The 24,818-nt window shown below is 44.1% G+C and overlaps 1 protein-coding gene across 5 annotated transcripts in view; it reads right to left on the bottom strand.

Moving 5' to 3' along the window:
* The window catches only part of LOC116311338 (DNA-binding protein SATB1), a 58,511-nt gene that overhangs the window by 12,145 nt on the left and 21,548 nt on the right, over positions 1 to 24,818 (bottom strand). For 3 of the 5 annotated variants that reach the window (XM_031728427.2, XM_039619805.1, XM_039619804.1), the window contains exons 5-11: positions 23,796 to 23,919; positions 18,214 to 18,325; positions 17,034 to 17,111; positions 13,635 to 14,134; positions 11,199 to 11,411; positions 7,941 to 8,012; positions 7,343 to 7,498 (exon numbers count right to left, since the gene is read on the bottom strand). In XM_031728427.2, coding sequence (XP_031584287.1) covers positions 7,343 to 7,498; positions 7,941 to 8,012; positions 11,199 to 11,411; positions 13,635 to 14,134; positions 17,034 to 17,111; positions 18,214 to 18,325; positions 23,796 to 23,919 — 1,255 coding nt within the window. The remainder of the gene's footprint in view (positions 1 to 7,342; positions 7,499 to 7,940; positions 8,013 to 11,198; positions 11,412 to 13,634; positions 14,135 to 17,033; positions 17,112 to 18,213; positions 18,326 to 23,795; positions 23,920 to 24,818) is intronic. The other 2 variants (XM_031728430.2, XM_031728429.2) reach the window with 2 other exon arrangements.

Raw genomic sequence — 24,818 nt, 5'->3', positions numbered from 1 at the left:
TGTTGTAATATTTTGCTCAGTCCTGACCAAACACTTGCAGGAAATATATTTTCTCTCCTAAGAAGGTAAACTTCACATTTTAGTGGACTCTTTGTCCAGGAAAGCACCACAGATTTTTCATGTGTACAAAATGGCTGAAAATGGAGTCACTGATGATGCTACAGTACACGTGTCTCTCTGTATCAAATATTAGTATTGTTGAAATTGCACCATAATCTAGTTTAGCCTGGTGGTGGGCTGATATTTGTATATCCGCACTGTCTGCACAGCCACACTGAATGTTCAAACACTGTTCTCCATCCACAAATTTACCTCTTGTTTATAATCTTTTCTATTCAATACTGCTGAGGCAGATGGAGGATGAATGCACACAAGACAACAAACACATCGAAGATGAACTGCAGATAATCAACAACTGCAGCAACATTACAAACGCAGAAAGCACCTACATGGAGTCTGATTCCATCAATTATAAGAGCTTGATTGAGATTTAATTCAAAGCTGGGGTTTAATTGCTAATATCAAAGCATAATTAAGCTGATAAATCATGACTGATCTTATTGAATTAGGGATTGAAATAGCAGAGAACCTGCAAATTGTCTATGTCAGCTAAATAAGTGTTCTTAATTGTCGACAAGTTTGCAGATTTCAATGAAACTGAGCAAATATTTAAAGTCAGACAAAAGATATATGTTTTTTTTTTGTTTCCTGTTCAATTTGAAGGGACTTGTCTTAAAATAAAATCACAATTTTCAAGTGTTGAGAAAATAGCTGAAAAACCTCAAATGTCTCTGTGAAAGATGGCTGAAAGCCCTTCGTCAGGCTCAGTTCATGCAGTATATTGTAAATTTACCTACTAATAGAATTCAATGTGGATAAAGTGATTAGTAGTGAGAGGCAGTCATCCTTAGAGGAAGCAAAGAGACAGAGAGGAGATTTTGAAAGACAGAGGGAGAACAAATAATGCTAGCAAAACCAAGTGCACATAAGCAGGATGAGGACTTGGATAGGTCCTAATATCTCCCCATGCAATTCCCCCTCTCTCACACTCTGTATGCACGCACACTAGCACAGATACACACTCTCTCTCTCTCTCACGCTGCATCTGCCGGAGCTAGTGGCTGTAGTTAAATTGAAATATTTCCCGGCGTGTGTCAGAAGCATGCAGAATGGTAATTATGACAGATCTGATTAGGCGGGCCGAGTCGGGCGGCTCCAGGCTGCAGGTGCGACCTTGTGCATTCCTGCGTGTGTAAATAAAATTAATTACAAGCGTAGGGGGCGCGCAGCGCGTGACATCAGCGCGCACAGGGGGGACTCCCACGGGGGGCACCCTAATGGAATATTTTCCCCGAGTCTAATAATACAGTTGGTATTGACTTGAGGTAATTAGGGGGATCATTAAAGCGCTTTTCCCGGCGTATTTGCCTGCCTGATCAGATTAGCGAGAATGGGCCTCAGAACAAGCCCTGTGTGGTCTGTCAGGAGAAGTGGAGACAGTGGGAGTGGGTTAGCTTGCTAACATTTGCAGGAAAGAAAAAGCTAGCAAAACCCTGTGCCTGTCAGTGGAATAGGAGTAACTTTTTCTAACATGCCAGAAAACAGTAAGAACTAGTGAGGTGAGCTGTGTGATAGAGTAAGCATCGGTTAGGCTTGTTTATCGAGAGAGCTCTAGTGCTACTTCAGTTATGTAGCGAACTGGCTAACAGCTGCTGTGCTCCACGAAACATTTGTCATACAGTAATGTACTAGAGGTGATGAGGATGAGACAATTTGGAGTCTTGACAGTCGGGGCAGATTCCTAGTTTGGACTGCAGGGAAGGAGGTGGGCGACGAGGGGGGAGGGAGTTGTGCGGTTGGAGACAGATGGGGTGAGAGGTGGCACGTAAGGCGTAAGTGAGAGAGATGGCAGGAGAGACACAAAGTGCTCTGAGCATGCTCAGTAAGACCCCGTGCTCCCACTAAGAGGAGGAGGGCTCAGAAAACAGGCTGGTGGGAATTCCACTGTCCATTAAACAATAAGAGAAAGGCTCATTTCAGAGGGAGGGGAAGACTTACCGTTTGCAAGATAATTCGTTCACTAAATTAATTATTCAGACAGCTGGGTCTCCAGTTCAAGAAATTGTGTCTTTAATAATGGAGGGGATCTGGCCTAGCCTGTTTCCCATGGCAACCTAATAACCAAGCAGGCACGGGAGATAAATAAATAAATCAATTAATAAACAGTCACGGCCCTTTTAGATCCCCAGGGGCTGTGATATGCTCACTGTGATCTGCCTAATTTGAGAGAGAGAGGTGTGGAGAAGCACACAAACAAAAATTAAGACTTGATGCCAGCACTGCTGTAACAGGAAAAGTCAAACTTGTGGGAAGTGATGCAAAACTGTAACAAGTACCAGTGTAACATCTTCACTGTCGATTCTGACGATCTATGGATGTCACCGATTTTCATGCAAAGCGCGACTTTTAATAACACACACACACACAACCCCGAGCGGCTCCTCACAACAGACAAACCTCTGAACGGTCACAATCTAGACACAGACACCGAAAAGGTCAGCCATCTGCCCCTCTTGTAAAGCAGCCACTGGATGGAGCAGAGCGTTACAGGCTGCATGTGTGTGTCTGGTTTGGTATAGTTGGCTGAGATTAAAGCTAAGAAAAGCTTTCATGTCCATAGAAAACATGTAAAACCACTAAGCGGATTCTACCCGTAACAGGAAATTAGCAACTTTGGAAACATGAAGCAGTCACAGTTATGTGGTCACCCTCCCTTCCTCCTATCAGTATCCCCACCCGCCGCCGCCGCCCACCTTCACCCAATAGTCCACATCCTTAGACCAACGAGGCACTCACTCCCCGCCATCACCGCCCCCACCCCCCTCCTCCACTCCAGGGACTGCCGTGCCAGGCGGGTGCAGGGTGACAGATGGCATACACCAACCTCCCCCCCTCCCTTTCCCCTACTGCACCAGCCCCCCTGCTCGGCCCCCCCGGTGGCGCAGCGGCGGACCAGATCAGTGCCATTCTGTCTCATTAGAGCCTGGCTAATTAGCGTAGCCTCTTCCAGGGGAGAATGAGCGAGTGAGAGAGGGAGACAGAAAGAGAAAGAGAGATGGGGAGGGAGGGCGCCGTTTGTGGCGGTGACTGCGTTCTGTACTCCACTGGCCATTGAGGAGTCGGAGGGCTTTGAGCCCCGCAGTGCGCAGGGCTCCCAGGGTGCTTGTTTTATGACAGCAGGGACTCTGATTCCATCCACTGCACAGTTCCTCTCAGGAAGTGTTGGGAATGTTTAGACATAAAAGTCGTGTCAAAGGAATGCCCCCGATCCGCTCCACCCCACCCTCAGCCGACCTCCCATCGCTCAGCTGAATATTAGCTGCCCTCTCCGTCAGGCTAGCCAACACAGCAAGCCTCCCCTGTTAACATGAATGAAAACAAAGCACTGCAGCTTGCTAGATAGTGCTCTAGCCCTACTGAGCCAGTTAATAATGTTGACATCAACTCCAGGCTATCCAGATCATAGCTTGCACCTCTGCAGGCTAAAATGAAATGGGCCGTTTGGCAAATAGCACAACTTCTGGCAGTGTCAACGCTGGATTTGAACCAGCAGCGCGCAGTTGTTTTCTCCAAGTCTGACATCTCCTGAAGCTAAATGGAGATAGAGCATTCTTGGAGCGTTCGATCAGTCTGAATCATTGAGGAACGGATCATGAATAATGATTCCGATTTTATCAAAGAGTAAACACAATATGTATCCTAATAAATCAGAATGGCTTTGTGGATTGCTTAAAAAATGAATGCTCTGACTTCAAGTAAATAGCAAACATTAATCTGATAAAGTATTATGGCTCGGGTTAGAGTCACTGCTCTATAGTTACTACTCTGAATATGTGGCAGTAAAAGAGTGATTGAAACGCAACATTGAATATGTGCATGTGGAGGGTGAGGACTGGCAGAGGCCCTCTGTGGTTACGAGCCCTAAGAGAGGACAGAATGGCTGCGTTCCAAAAACTCCCCGAACACCAGCCGACATAAATATGCACACTGGAGTACACATGCACTGGTCCACGCATTCAATGTGCCTCCTCAGAAAAGCACACAGTACATGCTCCACACCTAACCGCATGCTCAGTTGAGCGTGAACCAATGAGCAGACTCGGGTTAACTTTTCTACTCAAAGCACTGCTGCCCGTGGCCTCCGTCAGGTCACCATCTCCCATCGTTCTCTCCTTAAAGATTGTCAGATCTGTTCTCGTCTTCTCGGCTGTCTCAGATACGCTAAATACACTAAGTGGTGCGCACCTACCCGCATGTGTCCCAGTCACCCGGTCCCGTGCTTATGTAAACATACTGGGAAACCCTAAGCTGAGCTGAACAGGCAGAGTTTGAAATGCAAACCAAGCAGACAGGACAGTGCCAGTTTCAGTGATGAGGCCTCTTCCTTCCCCTCCCCCCATGATTATTTCCCTGGACCCCATATGGGCATCCTGCCAGTCTAGCCCATCCTCCATCCTCATCACCAACCACAGTACCAGCAGTCTCTGCTGGCATCGTGCTCTACCCACGGCTCGGATGGGTTTTTTTTTTCCCTGCAAGGCTGCAAACCTCTCTTGACCTAAGCTTAAGTGATGATTTTGAACATTGTAAATGGATACATTTAGCTGTTCCTCTCACTGATTTAGACAATAGTAGCATTTTAAAAACCTACAAAATGTTTTTAAACCAACACCTCTTAAAAATGAGTAACCAATGTAGCCAATAATATGTAGTATGACTAAAGGGACCACAAATCACTGCTAATCACAACTAGCATACTGTGGGTATGTGTTCTACAGCAAACCACCACATTGTAAAATGTTTTTTTCTGGTTAAAATTAAACTACTGCCATCTTTTATCAGTTAGCATAAAGGCAGCACACTTTTACTGGATAAGATATTTCATGTTTAATAGCTCAAAATCTACTAATATTTTCGTCGTTAATCGATAACTATATTGACTAATCACTTGGTTTTGTTAAATCGGCAACAATCTTTTGAAAAAATGGCCGTCATGATTTCCCAGGAACCAAGGTGACGCACTGAGGAAGAGAACAGGACGTCTGCTTGTTTCTTATCTATTTAGGAATCTCTGTGTGTGTGTGTGTGTGTGTGTGTGTGTGTGTGTGTGTGTGTGTGTGTGGTAAGCGGGAGGGTTTGTTCTCATTTCTTGACAACTGTTCACCTGCTTCGGGTGTATTGCTAGAGACCTGATTTAGTACAGTGTCAAGTCTTTGTATTTTGACTAAGAGCTGCCTTCTATTACACTTTCACAACTACCGATCGCCTGTCTGTGAGGCATTTAGAGAATATTGGTAAACTGCAGCTTCATCACTCACAGCCACAAGAATACTCTCAGTCTGTATGAAACACTGCAGTAAAATTGAGTACAAAGATGGTAATAAAGGTTCTCACTAAATACAACTTTGTTCCTTATCTGCATGTCAGAGGAAGTGATTAATACAGGGCGAGATTACATTTGATTAGTTACCAACTGGCTCAGTGAGCATTCGCTCTGCTGCTCAGACTTGCTCCATATGGTTTGTGTTAAGTAATTGTATCCTTATAGGCATCTTCTGTTCAATACAGTAACGCTATATCTGTGTATCACCTTTCACAGCCGTTTGCCTGTTTGCGAGGTGTTTAGGGACGTCTGTAAATTTCAGTTGTGGTGAATAACTCTTCCCGCAAATCTTTACAACAAGACGTGACAAAAATGATTGACTCATTGCTTGACGAGCAAACTAGCTAATCTATCATTTAACATATCATTGCAGCCCTGCGGTTGCCTACAAAAAGCGCCATACTTATTTACTTTTGTGTATGACAGTGATAATATACACAGCACTGAAGGAAAGGAAACCCTTTTTCATCCAGACTGCGATGCTGACATTGAGGATAGTAAGATAAAAATACCTGAAGTGTCTGCTCAGAGCATGAAACTAAAACAATGATCTCACTGTCCTGCTTTAAATTAAAAAAAATATTTTGACAAATTCTTTTTAGAATATTTTTGAGGAAACTGCAGCTGAAAGCTGGGTCCCAGCATCTGATTTTCAGAGTACGTGGGTGCTGCTGGGGAGGAGCAGCCGCTGGCCTGGCGGTGCTGGTAGATGTGGCAATGCCGGCTGGGTAGTAAGGGGGGAGGACCAGCTGCCCGGGGAGCGCCCATTACGAGATAGAGCCAGAGATAAGTGCTCTCCCAGGCCCCTTTTCAGAGGCATAATTAGCACACTTCTTATCTGCTGCTCAATTCACATTCACACCCGCCTGCCATGAATGGAACGTGAAAGAGAGGCAGAAATCGGGGGAACGAGAGAGGTAGAGGGGCAAGACAGAGAGATGGGAGGGAGGTGGAGACAGCATGATGGAAACCTGTTCCCAGACAAACCGTCATTTGAGAAGAGAGAGACATGAGCGAGTTAATACTGCGACCGCCTCACTCTCCCCCTTTCTCTTTCTCCATCCTTCCAAGGAGTCTTTGAACTCCTTAACAAAAACAGTGGTTTGTGCATCAAACTGCAATTTGGTAAAACAAAGCTATCTGGGGCTATAATCATCCTAATCAGCAAGAAAAAAATAAAGCCTTTGCAGATATTTCAAGATTATTCCGCCCTTGGTGATCTATTTCTCCCCCCCACCATCTTCTTCATCAAGCACAATTGTGGAAATCTTCCCAACTCTGCCTGCGACAGACACACGAAAACCTTTAATAATAAGTCCTCAGTGCTACATTTTTAATTGCTTTTAATAAAGAGTTAAACTGGCGCTATGTTTTCACCCTCTGTTTCCAACACACACAAGCTTGTGTTGTGTGAGCTCTGCGCTCTTTGTGAGAAGATGACAGGGGCTCCCATCATCATCTAACTGAGTGGAGCTAATATAAACAGGTTTGTTTGGTGTTGAAACAGTGTCGACTGCTAAACTCCAAACCCACAATAAAGAAGACATGTGTCATTATGACGATAAATCGCTCCACTGATACACTGAGCTAAGTTTCCTTATGCGCCGTCTCCAACCTTTGATAGAGATGTACAGTTTTCCTGCACACACGCATTGAAGGAAATTCACCAGAGTTCACCAATCAGAGATAAAAGGTCCTCAATCTCTCACTTTAAACACAAAGGCTGTGTCTGCATGTGTGGGGACATTGGACAAATACGTATGCCGGTCTGGAATTTCAGGCTTGGATTTATGGCATATCAGTACAGCTCTACTTTACAAAGGACGGTTCAATTAACAAATTATGCTACCTAAACACAGAGGACAATTTGCGACAGCTCTTTAGTGTGTATTTCAGTACCTGGCTCTTGGAGGCCGCCACCTTTGCGAACAAGGCCTGGGACACTTTGGCCCTCTTCATCTCCTGCTGGATCTCATCGTAGATGGTGGAGTTGATGTTGAGGATGCAGCTGTCTGCCTTGCCGTTCCACTCGCTGGGCAGCGGTGACGGTTTAACCTGGTAATAAAAAGAACAAACATTTGATTTAAAGGCTTTCACGGTTTTATTAAACTCTAATATGTTGTTAGATATAGGATTTTATTTGTATTTGACAGGTTTAGATTGCATGCGTGGACCTGGAATCTCTACTCTGAAGATTTTTTTCTTTTTTTATTAGTGTCGTGTGACAGTTGGTTTACTAAATACTGCAACAGAATAATGTAATTTAACTTTATTGTTCCAGACTTTCTGATAACACTTTGCGCTGAAAGACAGAAATTAATATTTGCCTCGCGCTTGAAAAATAACTTTCCAGCTTCATAAACATAGAAAACACTAAAATTGCACTGGCATAGGGATATTGTTGTCAATGAGAGTGACTTGTATTTTCAATGAGAATGTATCTGCTCATTGGCAGTGCTGGGTTTGGGGAAGTGAAGGGGTGAAGTTGTTTGCTCACAGGTGAAATGCCCACAGGGATTCGGGGATTCCAATCCTCCGGCCTTACGCTGTTACAGTCTTCCCTTCGGGGCTAGAACACAACACAACCATATTTGTTCAGGCTCACATAAGAAAAAATAATAATAAAGGGAATCTGTCTGAACACATGATCATGCATGCAGCCACCTCTTACACACACACCCGCGCACTCGAGTGTAGATTACACCCACACACAGCGCCAGCCTTACTTTGCTCAAAAACACTTAGATGTGTTGTGTGAAACGTTATTATTCTTATGTCAAGCCGGTGATTAAAAAATAAATGTAAGTCAAGTGAAATCAAATCATCTTCATTCAGCGGCTTGTTGCATCTTGACGAAAATCCTTTGACAAGGTAACAAGTATCCTAATAAAAGCATTACCCAAGAACCATTAGCATATGAATCATTCCATACGAGTCTTTTTGAAAGGAACCATCGACAGGGTTGGGTGTGGGTACAAGTAAATGGCATTCAAATAAACCATAATAACACCAACAGCTACCATCTCACGATGGAACTGGTGATCAAAAAACATATATATTCAAGTATTTGTCTAGACACCTAATATGAGCCCCTTTATGTGTTAAAAAACAATCTCTGAAATTTGTGGTGAAAGTGGAATGTCTGAGAATTTCTGGGCCTTTTATCCTGTTTTATGACAGCTCGACACGGGCTTGTCAGTGGGAGCAGGAGGATACCGTGTCAAGCAAATTGTTAAGGCAGAGACATGCACTAACTGGCTTTGGGAGAGTCGAGCCGAGCCATCGGTACATGTGAGAGAAACATACCTCTGCATCTGTTTTTATGAGGCCAATAAAAACCCTCCTCTGTCTCAGGCTCAATTGCCACCCTGTCTGATTTATGTGCTTAAATTCACACCGCATTGCTCCATAGGAGAGGCTGGCAGATGGCCAGGTGTATGAGTGTGCAAATCTGTGTGTGCGCGTGAGAGAGGGAAGGACAGAAAACAGGTCTATATGATAAATGTCAATTGGTTTAAGTCATACAGGTGAAGCATATTAGGCCTTGAGATATTGTACTGATGTGCCAACAGTATTTTGAGTGATGTGAAAATAAAAATCAGAAAGCAGGATTTGAATTTTCTACACCATGCTGTAGCCATTGCCTTTATTCTCCGCCTTGGAGATTTATTTCTGTTTTATTTTGTTTCGTTATGTGCCTCTGCAGCTCTGTGAGCTCACTGCAGATATGCTAAGATAAGCCTGACATGAACTTAACAGGCACTTTGTAGTTCCACGTTCCTGCCTTGGCTTTAAGGACACTAACACGAACACTAGAAGCAGATTATTTTGCCAAAACTTTCTTTTCTTTTCCTTTTTTTACATCAATAAATTCCTGCTTTGAGCTCCTGTCCTGTGCCGGCACAGCCTGAGATTGTAAAGATGAGCCGTGAACTGCAAAATGGTCCTGCTTTAAGTTCAGCGCCGCTGCTTCACAGTACGACTCTTTCTTTTCAGCCGGCCACTGCCACCACGCTGAGCCGTTTCAGAGGGAAGATTGATTTTTAAGATGGGTGGGCTGGGGCTTCTATCTCACTCTCCTCCGCACCTAAATAAAAGCCAAATTTTCACTGGAGACAGGACAGAAGAAGCCTTTGTCTGGCCCTCTCACCTCCCAAATGCAGCTGACCGCACTTCAAATGGGCTTAAGTGGTAGAAAGTTGCCACATACCTTTCAAATGAGGGACACTGATTTGCGGCGAGGGTACAAAGTTGTGCTGTGGTACAAAGCGATTTTGAAAGAGGCACTGACTAAACGATGTTTGATCTTTCACAGAGCTTGTCATCACTGAGTGAGCTTTATTTTTTTGAAATGGGAGGGCTGTTAATGCTGCCTAATGCATGGTAAAAGGTCAAAATTAGCACAAAAAATTATCCATCATTTGTGCACCATTCTCACCTGTGTGGTGAGGGCGGGGATGATGCACAACTCATTTACATGCAGGAAGAATGTAAAGTATGTTCTCTTTACCACTGACAGACTTTTATTTGTTCCACGTGTTTCTAGAGAGGCTGAAGCAATAGAGGGGAATGTGAAGTATGCAACAAAACAATGTGTTGGGGTTGTTCTTGTATACACGCTTGTTGTTGTCCCAGAAAACACAGTGTGCTAATGAGTGCATGAGGTGCCTGTGTTTGTACAGTATAAATATTTAACATCGTGCAAATGTTTTATACCAACTGACTGCATCTTCTGAAGAAGAAAGAAAAAGGAAATAGCATTTTGTTTCACCTTGTGTGGTTTGCAGCACCTCTAAAACAGCGCCCGCGTCACGAGGTTTGTTTCACCTGTCTATCTGTTGTCTGTGGTTCCAACACAAAGACGGAAGGACAGACATTCTCAGCTCAATCCAACCTGCTCTCACGCGTGCATACCTTTACCCGTCGCTCACTGCGTGTAAACACATTCATGAAATACCAACAACATCTCGACAGAGCTGGCTCAACAGTTCAAAGGAACAGATCCCTTCACATATGTTGTTTTATGGGGTAGAAATGTAGATTTATCACCCCTGAGTTTTGTGTGCACACTGAAAACTATAACCGTGTAGAAATTAGATTTTTTTTGTTTTTCGTCAGCCACAGGACTTTAATGAACTGTCACTTCATTTCAGATTATTCTGATTCGGAGCAGAAAGTGTTTTCTTTGAGTTGGCCACACAACAGAATAGTTGTGGAGTTTAATAAGCAGGGTAATGGCAATAAACATCTGGGTTCGGTTGGCAATATTACGTGATTTTTGGGTCCCAGAGTAGTATTTACTACAACTGCTGATGCTTTGTGTTTTATCCATCACACTTCTGCTACCAATGGAGCACAGCCTCACCTCACATCATATGTCAAGTACACCGTCCTAATTTGGTGGTGTATTTAAGCTCCATAACTTTGCATCTCTGTCTGCTGGTTGAACCCATCCACCACCCCAGCATCCACTATAAGCAGCAGGGGCCTGTTCTACTTAACATTTTCATTTCTTCTTATCGGGATTTTTTTCTTTTAGAAAGCATGCAAATGAGTAAAAATATTACTTTTGGTGCATGCCACAGTTTAATGGATAAACATAAAACTATCTTCAATCGCTGACTTTTTCGTTCCCATTCTCACACGCGCGTTTTATAAGATGAAGCGCTTCATATTATTTTCAGTTAAGGTCTTTTCAGGTTATTACAACGTGTCGTATAACCACAGAAGAGCATCCACAGAAACAATAATTTACCTGTACAGGTCGGCTGGATGGGGTGCTGATGAGCGGAGCGGAGCCCATTGCGGAGGCCGCAGTGAGGCTGCGCTCCCTCTCCTCCTGATAGATGCGGTCACGTTCGGCCTCCGGCAGCTGCAGGAAGTTCTGCATAGCACGCAGGTTGACCAGCAGCGACTGGGACGCCGTCTTGGGATCTTCCTCTTTACGCAGGATCTCAGACAGTAAGCCCTACATGAAGAAACCACATTTAGTATATATATTTTTAAAAAACCAAAAAGAAATAAGAAGGTGGCAAAAGAGCAGCGGATGGAGAGCAGCATCAAAGAAGAGTGAAAGAGGAAGAGAGAGTAAGAGGCTCCCGGAGCGGGAAATAGATGTGAAGCAGGGGTCACGGTGGTAACCAATAAGGAGAATAATCACATTAGAGGGTTCTTAAGTAAGACAGTAAAGTGTAAATGGAGACTCTAATGACAATGGAGCTGTGACGCTCTCACACACGCTTTCTTTTCTGAGTCAACTGATTATATGAGAGTCTCCACCTCTCACAGACTTGCAGGAGCTTTGTCTACAGAGAGCAGTCCATTATTAATGTTATAAAATCATCCCATCATATCCTCATGACTCTCTGCAGGGCTTTTGTCTGGAAGTACAACAATACTGTTCTGTCAGTCTAAAGCACTTCATCCATGATCATTTGTGGAGATGACGGGAAAAAAACCCACTTCACTGAAACTTCTGTGTGGCCTCTGAACCCATCGCACATGGGTGGTATTTAGCACATCTTGGACATATTCTTTGAGTCGTGTACTGCTTTGGATAAGAGCGGAGCTACTTGCCTGAAACATCTTGTCTTCTTCAGCGGGCAATCAGTGTATCCTCTGTTTACTTTTCAATAGTGCTCAATTCCATCATTATGAGACGGCGATGACTCCATTATCAGAGACGTGTGATTGGGCCTTTTCATCAGCTCTTGGCCACACACTGTGCAAACCATCGCTCCGCTTCTCTCACCATCAATACGTGTGATTTGGTAATAAAACAAAGTGATGGGAAAAACATATTCGTGCTTTTATTTATTTATTTTTAAAGCATTCGAGTCCTCTCGGGCTAATGATCAGAACTGCAATATGCGACTGGCGGTGTTTCTTCTGTGACTATTAAAATATATGCAGCCATATGTGTCACGTTTAAAATATGCAGGTCTGTGGTATGCAGACATGTGTGAACAAACCACACATTTTTATTGGTGTGACTGTGTACTTGATGGATACACATTTTCAGAGGACAGATTAGCAGTATATCCTTTTTATGCTTGAACTCTGTGTGTGTCTGTTTGCATTCTTCAGTGTGAACATGGTTATCAGTTTTCACCATCAACCATTTCTGTCTGTCTCTTTAGTTGAGCAGTTTCCACCCCATAAAAAAAGCGACCTCTGCTCCTTTGATCCACCTCCTGCACTGACAGAGGCCTCTTCATGCTGCTAATCAACACCTCCCTCCCCTGTCCTTTTATTAACGTAGACTTTGTGAAGAAACACAAGCCTAATAAATAATCCTCCAAAGGCACGTTGGGCTAATTCCTAACATCAGCCACCGATAAGGCTCTATTTGTGTGGGAGCCTGCCATGCTGCACAAAACCACCACTGTCTGAGTAAGTAACACACACACTCACATAATTTTTGTTGCTGTACGTTCCAACTCCAATAGATCCTTATCGCTCTTTTTTCCCCCCTTTCTTTTTCACATATAGAACTTCAAAGAAAATGGAGCAGTAATGAGGTTTGTTGTCAACCCCCCAACACAGATAGTACGTCTTAAGGCTCTAACCCTGCCATCTGTGTGTCTGTGGGTATGTCTGTTAGGCCTCTGACTCTGCAGTGAAACCACATATTTTTGGCAGAGAGAGAACGGATGCCATGACCGAACCTGGGTCTTTCACATGGCAGCCTGCCAGCTGTCTTCGAGTGAAGCAGAGGTGCTAGATTACTGGAGTGTGTGAGAATTATGAATAAGCTGTGGATTCATACGGAAGCCTTTCCTAACATTTCATAGCGAGAGAGATCTCGTGAAATTGTAGAAATGATAACGTGATATGCTTCCTTTTCAAACAGGATGTTGTTGTAAGATATACACTTGATGTGTTACTACGGGAGATAAAAGCTGATGTTTTTGGTTTGATTTTGGTTGAAAGTTTTTGGCTGAATTTCACCGGTGCCACTTGATTTTACAACTAAAGAACTTTAAGGGAATATAAAGGCACCTTTTCCATATTTTAAATACTTTATTAACATCTGAATATACACAGTATTGATAAAAAATGAATGAAGACTGTATGATGTAGGCAGATGCAGTATGTTTTTTTAATAATTTTCTTCCAGTTTAAATAATTGCAATAAACCAAATATAACTCACTGATAAAGGTCAGTTCTGTTACAATTCGATCTCCTCACCTGTGTTCTGTTGAAGGCCACACGGGCGAAGACAGCCTGTGAGATGCCGGCCCGTTTTAGCTCGTCCCTCACCCACTGGTAAATCTCAGAGGAAACCTCTGTGTTCGATGCCACCTGTGGCTCCAGAGGCTTGGTGTGGGAGCTGCGGTTGACAGGTGGGTGGTTGAGGTACTGCTGTGACAGGGATTGCTGCGCCAGCAGCCGGTTCACTGCATACTGCTGGTTGAGGATCTGTGCCATCACAAGCTGCTGGTTGACCAGCTGGGGACTGATGGGTGTGGACACCAAGCCCGGGTGATGCAGACCGGGGAGCTGGGGCTGTCGGCCTCCCGTTTGACCACCGTGCGGCGGCGGAGCATGAGGCAGCGGCGGCACCGGCGACGATGGAGTCTGCTCTGCTGTGCTGCCGGGGATCGGCTGCTGCTGCTGGGAGAAACTCAGGTGGTTGTGGTTGTGGTTAGAGCCAGGTGGGGAGAGGTCGGACAGGCTGTCCATTTCCGCTGGAGAAAGACAAAGAAAAATAGACACGAACAAATGATTGGCTTAAATTCCACAAAGAAAACAGAGGAGGAAAAAATAGGAGCGGAGAATGACGTAAAAAGAAAAACTAGCAGATAGCCATCTAACAATCATGAACATCAGTTTAATGGCACCATAGTCATACTCTCTAATCAGAAGAAATGAAACAGACCCGGTCTGCATCAGATCAAATGTTTGCCTCGAGTCAATCTAAGCCTGTCAGCTTACATTCCTGTTTACATTATATGAGAAGGGAATTCATTTGGGAAGCTTGCACATATCTAAGAAACCAACGAAAAGCAACGTGAGGTTAGAATCTTTCCCCTAACCAGAACTCTCCACTGGCCTCTTCCTCCCTGCCAATGACCGGGTAAAAAAAAGAGAAAAAAGAAAAAGATGGAAACGCAGATAAAAGAGCCTCATTGTGTTTGACCTGTGTCTTCCACTAACCATGCCTTCGAAATTAAGTACAGAATGTCTGTGGCCTCATCATGTGAAAAAAAAAAAAATTCTTGTGTGTGTGTGAGTGTGTGTGTGTGTAGGTACAGAAATGATATGTGTGTGTTTGTGTGTACGTGCATGCACAGAGGCAGAAGCAGTACAGCTAAATCTGATTCTCTCTTTGCATCCTTAATTCTAAAATAAGGAACACAAGCTAGCCAATATGACATATTTAGGGGAGGATGGTTTAAATATAAAATGTTGGGAACAGCGAAGAGAGAAAGGAGGGGTACATCGGAGGACAGAGCGAGTAACCTGAGAAACTGCCCTGTTTGAAATACTAAAACGGTTTTGACTCGAACTGTCTGTGAGAAAAAAAAATCTATGTGCCGTCATTTAATGGCATTTTGGAGATTTTTGCAGCATCTCTTGCTTTGGGAATCTTTAAGTCCATAATGGCTGCTGGGGAATATTTTAAGACAGGTTTAAATTATGTGCTTAGAGGATGAAAACAATGATTTAACATTTAAAGTGCTACCCACAACGAAGTGAATGAGCATTTGGAGCAGCTGAATGTTTTCAGGTTACCGCCTCTCTTTAAGGAATTCACATATGCTGAGGCTCTTTGCATGTACTATGCCGAGTGAGTGAGGGGGCAGTATTTAAGAATTCATACGGATGGCAACATTAACACCTCAGAAGTGTGCTGCGGCCTCCACATCCCACAGAAAAGCATCGTATGAGAATGTGAAAAGCATAAATTGCTGTTAAGGGAAGGGGTGGTTTGGGGTGGGGGGGGTCTTCAACAAGCTGAATTTTTCAGCAGATGAAAGATTAAGTGCATGGATGTTTTCCAAAAATACCCACAATAATCGTGTGTTTGAGCTGCCTGTTTCTTAACTGTCAGCAAGCACAAAACACCCGGCCAAGACGGGTCTATTGAGTGTTTGTCGAAAACAAATGATGTGGAGGGGGGGGCAACAAAAAATAAAAATCTTGGTAATAATCACATCTCTTCCCATAATCCCTGGCATTCCCTGGCTCTGATGGTATGGCGTGCCTTTTCACTCATATGTGAATGTGTGTATGTGCGTGTGTGTGCATATGCTCGCTCACACAGACTGCTGGGGGGCATACTCGCAACACACAAACACACAGGCACATGGAGGCATTTCCATGCAAATTGAAAAGAGAAGGGGTGACAGAAGAGCATGGCAGGCCCTGGGAGAAAAAGGCTGCCACAGAAGCGGGAGTCCTCGTGTGGAATCCTGCCACAAAAGAGCCCCGGATTAAACACACAATGGGAATGGGATGTGGGCTGAGGGAGGGAGGGAGTGTGTGTTTGTGACTGGGAGTGAGAGAGAGAGCGAGAGAAAGAGGGAACGAGAAAGAGAGAGAGACACTGACCCAACTCCTGCTCCTATGTTTCCTTCCCTGCGCTCACTCGCTGGCACCCACTTCAGTTGACAGAGTACCTGTGACCAGGTACTTGTTCCCCTTGACTTCAGGCTAAAGCTACTCACTGAACGTGATGTGCTGAAGTGAATTTAGAGTCACATAAGACACTGCTTCCAAAACACAAAGGGTTGCTGAGCCCCCCGCCCCTCTCTCTCTCGCAGCCTTCATGCTTGGCAGTTCACCAGTGTTTTTTCTCTTGCTGCCATTTGTGGCCACATACAACAGCCCATCATAAATACTGAGGTTGGAGTGGGGCAGGAGGTTTTGCCACGGGCATGTGGTGGGCACCTGAGGCTCATGTGCCAAAGTTTTGCGTCTGAGGTTTGGCTAACATGGCGTGCGCACGTGTGAGTTTATCTGAGTGTGTATGAGTACATCCTGAGATGCCATCGCTGCTTTTCTGTGTGTGTACACATCTGTGGTTAGGTTCTTATCAGGATTCGATGTCCTCAGAGAGTATCATACAAAGAAATAACACAACTGTGTAGTAATTATTGCTTTTTTTAAAAGACAAGCATAAATCATTTAGATTGATTCTCAAATTGTCAACGAACTCTAAGCTTAGTTGTGACCGAGATGGAGATTTCCACGTGTAGCTTGTGGGTTAAAGTTAACAGAGTGATTTTTTTTTTGTTTTAATTGTGACTTTAAAATGACTGTTTTTGGTTTTTGGATCAAGATTAAGATTATAATTGTGATTCAGTTTTTGGGAAGTCTGGTCGTTAACGGCAGTTAAGGTCACAGTCTGAGTATAAAGGAAAGTTTCTCAAAAAGTGACTGTGTTTATCTTTGTGTATTAATTTGTATAATCTCATTACAAGAAACAGGTACAAACAAGGAGAATGGCTGTGAGGATCGGGTTTGACGTTACCGTAAGTAATGTTATACTGAGTTTCCACAAAATTAATTAATGCCAAAGTAAAGTCCTCTACAGTGTGTGTCTGTGTGTGTATTTGTGTGTGCGCCCATGTTGCAACATACCTAGTGCATTGGCACGCGGACTCTCACGGAGGACACACGTCCCCAGGTACCCCTCCAGCTGGGAGGGTTGACGCATGCCTGAAGAGTCAAATAGCGGGGCACGCACACACACACACACACACACACACACACACACACACACACACACACACACACACACACAGCATACATTGCAGAGTTGTGAGGAAAGAAAGACAGGGTTAAGGCTCTCTACAATTTGTCTCTCCCGCTCCAGCTAAGCAGAAATATGACATTTAAAACATCAGCATTTAAAACTGAGGCCAGACTGGCAGCTGCAGCGCTTCCACTTTTAAGGAACATAAAACCAAAAAGAAAACAATTGTGACAGAAAATGTGTAGGTGTATGCAAGAGAGTACTAAAGTACAGCAGGTCTCGAGTAAATAAAGTTCCCAGTGTATGTTGCCACTTTAACTGATGGAGGAAAAAAAAAACATCAGATAAGATATGATCACAACACACTATTTGCATGGAAGGCTGTGAAAACATTTTGATATAATATCTGTGTCTATCATCACTGCGAGCAGCAGCAGCAGCAGCAGCAGCACACTGGTAAAGAAAAAAGATAATGTTCAACAGATTGGTAAAGCTAATATCTCAGCATTAAACCAGCTCACAACAGAGCGCTGTTCTGCTAAATCAAAAGACATAAAAATATATCGGCATGCTATCTGCAGCTTGGGTGCTACTGCTATTATATAACCTCATTTCCTGGCAGGTCAAAGGGGATTTTTCTGAGATTATATAAAGCATGTGTTGGTAGAAGTTTGATAAGAAAATCTAATTGAATTTTAGACTAGGCCGGCTGAAGTCATGCTTGCCTTTTGTTCACTCACACACACACACACACAAACAAAAAACAAAACATCTTGGGTCACTTTGGCTCTTGCATTAGTGTTAGTTAAAGCAATAATGGATAAAGCAAAGTTAACACTGTGTGTAACTGTAACACTGCCTGGAGTGAGCTTAAATTATTAGACAACAAAATAAAAATGTATTTCTGCTTCATGCAACAGCAGGAAGACAAAGAGACGGTTGGTTAGGGAACATATTGCAATGGTGACTGGTGTGTGTGTGTGTGTGAATGTGTGTGTGTGTGAATGTGTGTGCAAAGAGACAAAAGTGTGAGCGCCATACTTTGCGCCCCTCCGTTTTGCTTACCCATCATATCTTTTGTCTTCTTGAAATGTTTATACCAGCGCCCAAATTCCTGACACTTCGCCGCCGACACATTTGCATAGTAAGTGCTGTTCACAATGGAGGAAATCATACTCTGAAAGAGAGAGATTGATTGAGGGAGAGGGAGAGAGAACGAGAGAGAGACTTTAGATTCTCATTGTGGAAAATGCAGACATAATAGTAAAGCTTGTGAAACATGCAGTAACACTGTAGCTTGTCAAAACAAATAAAATATAGGGATCGAGTAAAACCCAGCACCAGGGGAAAAAAAGCTAACTGAAAAGTATCAGACATGCAGAAATCTGAGATTGTTTTCTTCTACAGGTAAAACAAATTAAACCAAAGAAGGGGATTTATCTGTTATTAATTAATCAATTACTTTTATTTTTTTATCAAATGCCGGTGAGTTTGTCTGAACTTTTTGGGTCACTTGTGGGGTCACCTGAGCTCTACATCTGCTCACTCCACAAGCATGCGGTGGGAAAGATATTTACCTTTGAAAGGAAAAGAAGATAGTGGCTTATTGAATATCAGCACCTGGGGAGCTCGGCGATGTAAACAGATAAACCTCTTTTATTTTGCAGCTCTTTATTTATACAATCTGTTAAAGACAACGACTTCGAGCAGATTGGGGGCCGCACCGAGCATGTCGTTCTCCGACGCGTACGTGCTCCCATCTCCCCCCTATACAGTCGCCTCTTTGCCCTCTCAACATTTACTTCAACTGCTCTCCTTCACCTGGGAAAAACAAAGAGCTGTTTTTTTTTCCTCTTTCCCATCCAGTTTCATTAAAATGAATGTTTTAACACCTTGCCGGCCTCCGGGTGAATAGCGAGGTTGGCGCAGGAGAAATTGTTTTTGATTGTTATAAATATTCAAAAGAACCAAACCATCTGTTTTCAAATTATAGGTATGCCATCTTTATCATTTTCTATAATATATGCGCTTGGAGGATGGTGGGGGGAACCTTCTGGCAGAGAAGCATAGCAGTGTGAGCAGAAATGAACAGCCACAGGATGATTCTGGTTCTCTGGCTCCAGCTTTTCACCACAAAAGGAGGTTAAAGGGTGACAGCTGTGCCATCAAAAAGGTCGATCAAACTCTGAACTCCTGACCTCCGTATTAAAGCCGTACGCCGCACCTTATACAGCAGCGCTGCAGCTAAGTGTGACGCACCGAAAACTTTAAACGTGGCAGGAACGAGCCACCCAAAAGAAACAAGACAGACACAAGTTCCTTTTGTTAAAAAAAAAAGCAGCAGGTTAGGCACAATTTTAACCAGCTTCCTCCTAAAAGATTTACATGAGGAATATTTTCCATTGGCTGTTTGAGGCAGAGAATGCCACACATGAGACGTTATAAAAGCTAGAGCGCTGTGCTAGCCAAGTCTTGGTTCAGTAATATTAAAACCCAGCCGAGGTTGGAAAAGAAGCAATTACATGTTTAGGAAGACATCGAGTTTTGTGTCATGGAAATGACAAAAGACACCAACTATCACACACACAATTACTACTATACCTGCTTGTACCAGGTGGAGTCAAGTTCAACATTCAGCTGCTCATTGTTATTATTATTATTATTATTATTATTGTTATTTCTTTATTTATTTTTCTTTAAAGGCAAATTCAGGCAGCTGAGGCGAGTCACATTCATGACTGCAGCTGGGTGAGAACTTGTGCCAACCATGCTGCGGTGCATCATCCCAGCATGATGAAAAACAGGAGGGTGAAAAGGTCTGCATTTGGACTTGTACGCTACAACAAAGCAGTCTTTTATCAATATATTGAAAAGCCTTCATTCAGCGGAAGCCCTGACAGAGTTCAGGTTAGGGTTAGCAAGTCAGACTCATCCTTTTAACGGGTCACACTTTTATGCATGAACTGACTCATTTTTATATTTATACAATACTGGTATTAGGAAATAGTAGCTGCAAGTTCAAAATTCTCTGGTCCTACATTGACAGTCTCTCTCCAACTCCACGTCCCCACCCAAAGATCCGTCTGCAAACCACATATTTAACGTAAGAAGAATTCGCCTTTAAGTCAGGGGGATAATGAACTCCTGTCCTCCAGCCTGGCATCTTTTATTTACAGTATATCTGGGCTTAGGCGGCTCCAGGCAACAAACAGGAGGCCTGCAAAAGACGGTGTGCTTTTTTTCTCCCTCACTTCCCGTCTTTCTCCCCTATCTCTCTCGCTCCCTCTTTCTCCGCCATCTTTGACACAGATGTTCTAATAAACGCTCCTCATTAATCAGCCCTCTCCCTCAATACATCACTCTACCTCTCACAGGGGGCCCTGCGTGTATGTGAGAACGAAACAACACACACACACCTATTCTCTCCCTCTCCCCACCGCTCTGTCACACACACATGCATACGCACTAAGTGAAATCAAGCAGATAACCAGAGCCTCTGCTGCCACTGCGGTGCCAGCGGGAGGGCTGTGCTAGGGCTTGTCAACAGGTAGCATGACTGCGTTTGTGTGTGCGTGTGTGTGTGTGTGTGAGAGTTTGTGGGTGTGTCTGTGTGCATGAGCATGTGTGTGGACCCTTTAAGTGATAGCCATCTGCAGCACAGAGAGCTTATCAGCAAGACCAGGAAGTGGCACTGGGCTACTATCGGTCCCCAACATCTATTCCACTCCCCAACATGGGAGACAGGAAGAGCGAGGAAAGAGAGTGTGTGTGTGTGTGTGTGTGTGTGTGTGTGTGTGTGTGTGTGTGTGTGTGTGTGTGTGTGTGTAAGAAAATAGCAGTGCAGCAGGCAGGTACTGTAGGCACCCAGCTGCCAGTGTTAGAGTGTGGTATATACACACTGGCAAACACACACACATACAGAGTACAACCCCTGCAGACAAACACACATGGTGCCGTTACACAAACTCACACAAGCACATACACAATTAAACACCAACACGCATTCCAACTTAGCCTGATGTCTTGAATCAGCTGGGGAAAAAAGCGCATCCCATTTGCAACACTGCGCCTCGTCTCTCGCCAACATCTAACAGAGCTCAATTATGGCACATATCCACCTCAACTGGGATGACCCCTCCCCTTCCTTCATTCTAACACACACACACACACGCACACACACTGGCAGCCAGGTTATGCCTGTGGCAGCCGAGGTGGTGAAGGCCTGCAAAAGATGGCATTTTGATGACTATTTGCTGCTACACAACGCAGCAGCTGGTGCATCAGGGGCCGCCCAGCGAGAGTGAGCAGGGGGTGGGCAAGAAGAGGTAGTGGTGGCAATGGGAAAGAGTGGGGTGAGGTGGTGGCGATGGTGGGGGGCGTGGGGGGGAATCTCGTTTGTTGCCATAGTTTCTGAGAATATGGGCAAGGGGGATGCTAAGCTTGGTAGCAACCTCAGAAAACAAAATCAGCCTGATTGAGGGAGAAGTTGTATTTTGCAGATGCCTCTCCCAGCTATGAACTGTGAATCCTGAAGCGTGCTTCGTATTTCGCACGGGTCAGAAACAGTTCCTGTAGCAGAATGACAACGGGCATTAGTGAACACTACATTCTCTCTGAGTTTCCTCGAGCCATTTGTAGGCCGAACACACAAAGCATGACTCTCCGCTACAAAAGAATGAAACTAAATGTTTGACAAGGCCCCGGACAAAAGAAGCATTTCACAAAATAACGCCCCGCCGCCCTCCCCTCGCTGCTCTGCTCCCCCTCCTCCTCTCCCCCCCACCCCTGTCTCTCTTCAGAGCCCTGTTCCGAGGTGGGCTAATTCTCTTTCACTCACTCGCTGCGATTCTCTCATCTGTTAACCTCCCTTTTCGGTCTGGGATTACGCAGAAGAATATCAAGGAAACACTAATCCTAAAAAGGTGCCAATCTTCTGCTCCCTCCTGCAACGCCCCTTTCCCCTCCCACTCATTTCTCTCTCCCTTTTTTTTTCTGTCAACTCAGAAATCTCAGCGGGTGGGCCAAATGCTTCCTGGCTTCTCACCTTCTCATGAGACTGCACACAGGCGGTGACATCACCGCTCGCAAGGCAGGGAGTCCGTGTATCGAAGCAACGTGCGGACGACCACGGTCGTAAACCAATCGGGTTTAGGAGGAGCAAACTGCCGCTCCATGGGTGTAACTGGCCACATGCAACCCCACAGAGTAACAGATGTCAAACACCATCGTGGCAGCCATGTTTCAGCGAGGCAGATAGAGATACATGCGAGGAGATCATCAGATTATCAAGCAGCAACACGGCAAAGCTGCCAAGTTACACGAAAACTTAAAAACTGGATTATTCTTTTTAAGCTCGCTGCCTTACGTTTTGACTGTAGCTGCCATAAATCTACAAAGGACGCTGCCATTTAAATGTTGCCACTGAAATCCAGACTGGCTGTTAAAATACATAAGATATTCACAAAGAAAAAAAGATCAGATAATTTCAGGTCTGCAGCTCGTCTTCTCCGCAAACCAAAAACAATCTTCAGTTTAATTTGAGACTGGTGTGTATGTCAATATAGCAAAAATGTGTCTGAGCAGGAGTGTGTGTGCTTGTGTGGTAAATCCTCTGAGCTAGCGTGTGCTCTCTTCTGAGCCGTCTTCACATATGGACCGTAAACAGGGTGATTACCAGACCGGGCTGGGCTCCGCCTGAACGCCACCCAGGGACTCTTTACATCATCAGCGCACTGCTCATGCCCGGCTAAACAGACACACACACACACGAACACACACCGAGAGCAGCAGCTCGCTCGCACGCGTTCGCACACAGCGCAAATGAGGGTCTCCAGGTGACCATACGGTGGCCTAGGAGGAGAGCTGGCTTCGTACCGAAGGCACCTACGCACACGCTCCGATGTGAATACACACACGCATGCAAAACGCAAATAGCAGTTTCGCATATGCGCTCTGCACATTGATATACAAGCAAATACACACAGGTGCACACATATCTCCTTGCGCTGTAACTCCCTCACACACGCACATTATTGGCCCCTGTGAGAGATATACTGCCATTTCATTCCATTCACTCCAGAGCTGCCTCTGTGATATACTGACTACACCGCCTGTTAATACAATATCTGCACTAGTGCTTTCTATCCAACCTCCCAGCCGACAAAAAAAAAAAAGAGGAAAAGAAAGACACAGAATATAAAACCTAAACATACCTCCAGCCTGAAATGTTGAGAGTGAATCAAATGAGAAAAAGAACAAAAAGCATCCAGATCATTCTGGGTCCGGGCCAGTGTTTATCTCACAATAACCATACGTTCAACAACACCTCTGCTTTTTGGCTGCTGGTACATACGAGCCTGTGTGTGTGTGTGTGTCTGTGTGTGTGTGTCGTGGGTGGTAAAAGAAACAAAAAAAAAAAAAATCAAGAGGCAAACAAATGACAATAGCCATTGATTTGGATTTTCTATGCTGATTCTCTTTCCCATGTGATCAAACTCACGGCATTTGATAAGTTAAAGATAAAACACGGAGGTGATGGAGACAGTGGTGTTTGTTTAGTTGTGCGGTATGGTAGAAGGGTGTAGGGTTGGGCTTTTTGTTTTGTTTTTTGTCTTTTTTTTTTAAATAAGCAGTTTGGTCTTCAGCACCTGTGATAAAGGACATTCTTTAGCCAGAGAGCTCTGATTCATGTCTTTGAGTAACTCCTTGAGGGCGTTTCTTACTGTAGAGTGGCTCCATTGCTCGGGCGGCAGGTCCTCCAGCTTAGGACAACTGTGAAGAGAGAGGAGACACACAGGGATTTGGGGTGGAGGGTGACAGGGAGGATAAGGATGGGGAGAAGGAGAAAGGGATGAGTGTGAGGAAAGGACAGACAGGGATAGAAAGGAGAAAGGGGGAAAGAGTAGAGCATGAAAACAAATTCAGATGGAACAGAGACTGAGACAGGAAGGCAGCAGCTTTGATGGGATCTTCAATGAAATGCTAAAATTCACAATCTTGCAACTGAGTATAAACATTACACATGTGTATTACACATGAACTATAGAGGCATTTTTGTGCAACTTCAATCCAACATTATAGACCTTAATATATTATTGCTGCATCTTAAATCACATATTTTCACATTTACATTTGATATTTCAAAAAAGCTGGGTGTGAAACACTGTCCACATCTTACTCTTAGAGGTTGCCAGACGGAGGGAAAACCAAACAATTTGCAGCTTTGGGAAAGGGTCAGCAGGTGTCGTGATGTTAATACTGGCTAGCTAGCTAAGAGCAGAAGGTTTTTTTTCCTACTCTGAAAAATAAAACCACACACTGAACGTGTCGGCATTGTTTTGTGTGAAATTTTCATTAGAAGAAATTAAATACAGAACGCAGACAATTGTAGTGAAATGTTGTAAATGACATATCTAGTGAGTATACAATGCTACCCCGCTGAAAATGATAAGTGCACAGTATTCAGCGTGTACAACATAAAAGCATAAGAAAAAATTAAGAGTCGAGACAGGTTTTTCTTCAGTCTACTCCTAAAATAGTAAAACGTCTGCCTAATATTTGAAAAAAATGTGGACATTATCAACTGAGTGGATATTTTATTGTAGCATAATTTCACTACTTTTGCTATTCGATTTAGCCTACACAAGTCAGAAAACATAACAAAATGTCTC

The sequence above is a fragment of the Oreochromis aureus genome, linkage group 11, assembly GCF_013358895.1.
Source record: "Oreochromis aureus strain Israel breed Guangdong linkage group 11, ZZ_aureus, whole genome shotgun sequence".
Taxonomy (NCBI): Eukaryota; Metazoa; Chordata; class Actinopteri; order Cichliformes; family Cichlidae; genus Oreochromis; species Oreochromis aureus.
This window is presented reverse-complemented; position numbering and strand designations above follow the sequence as displayed.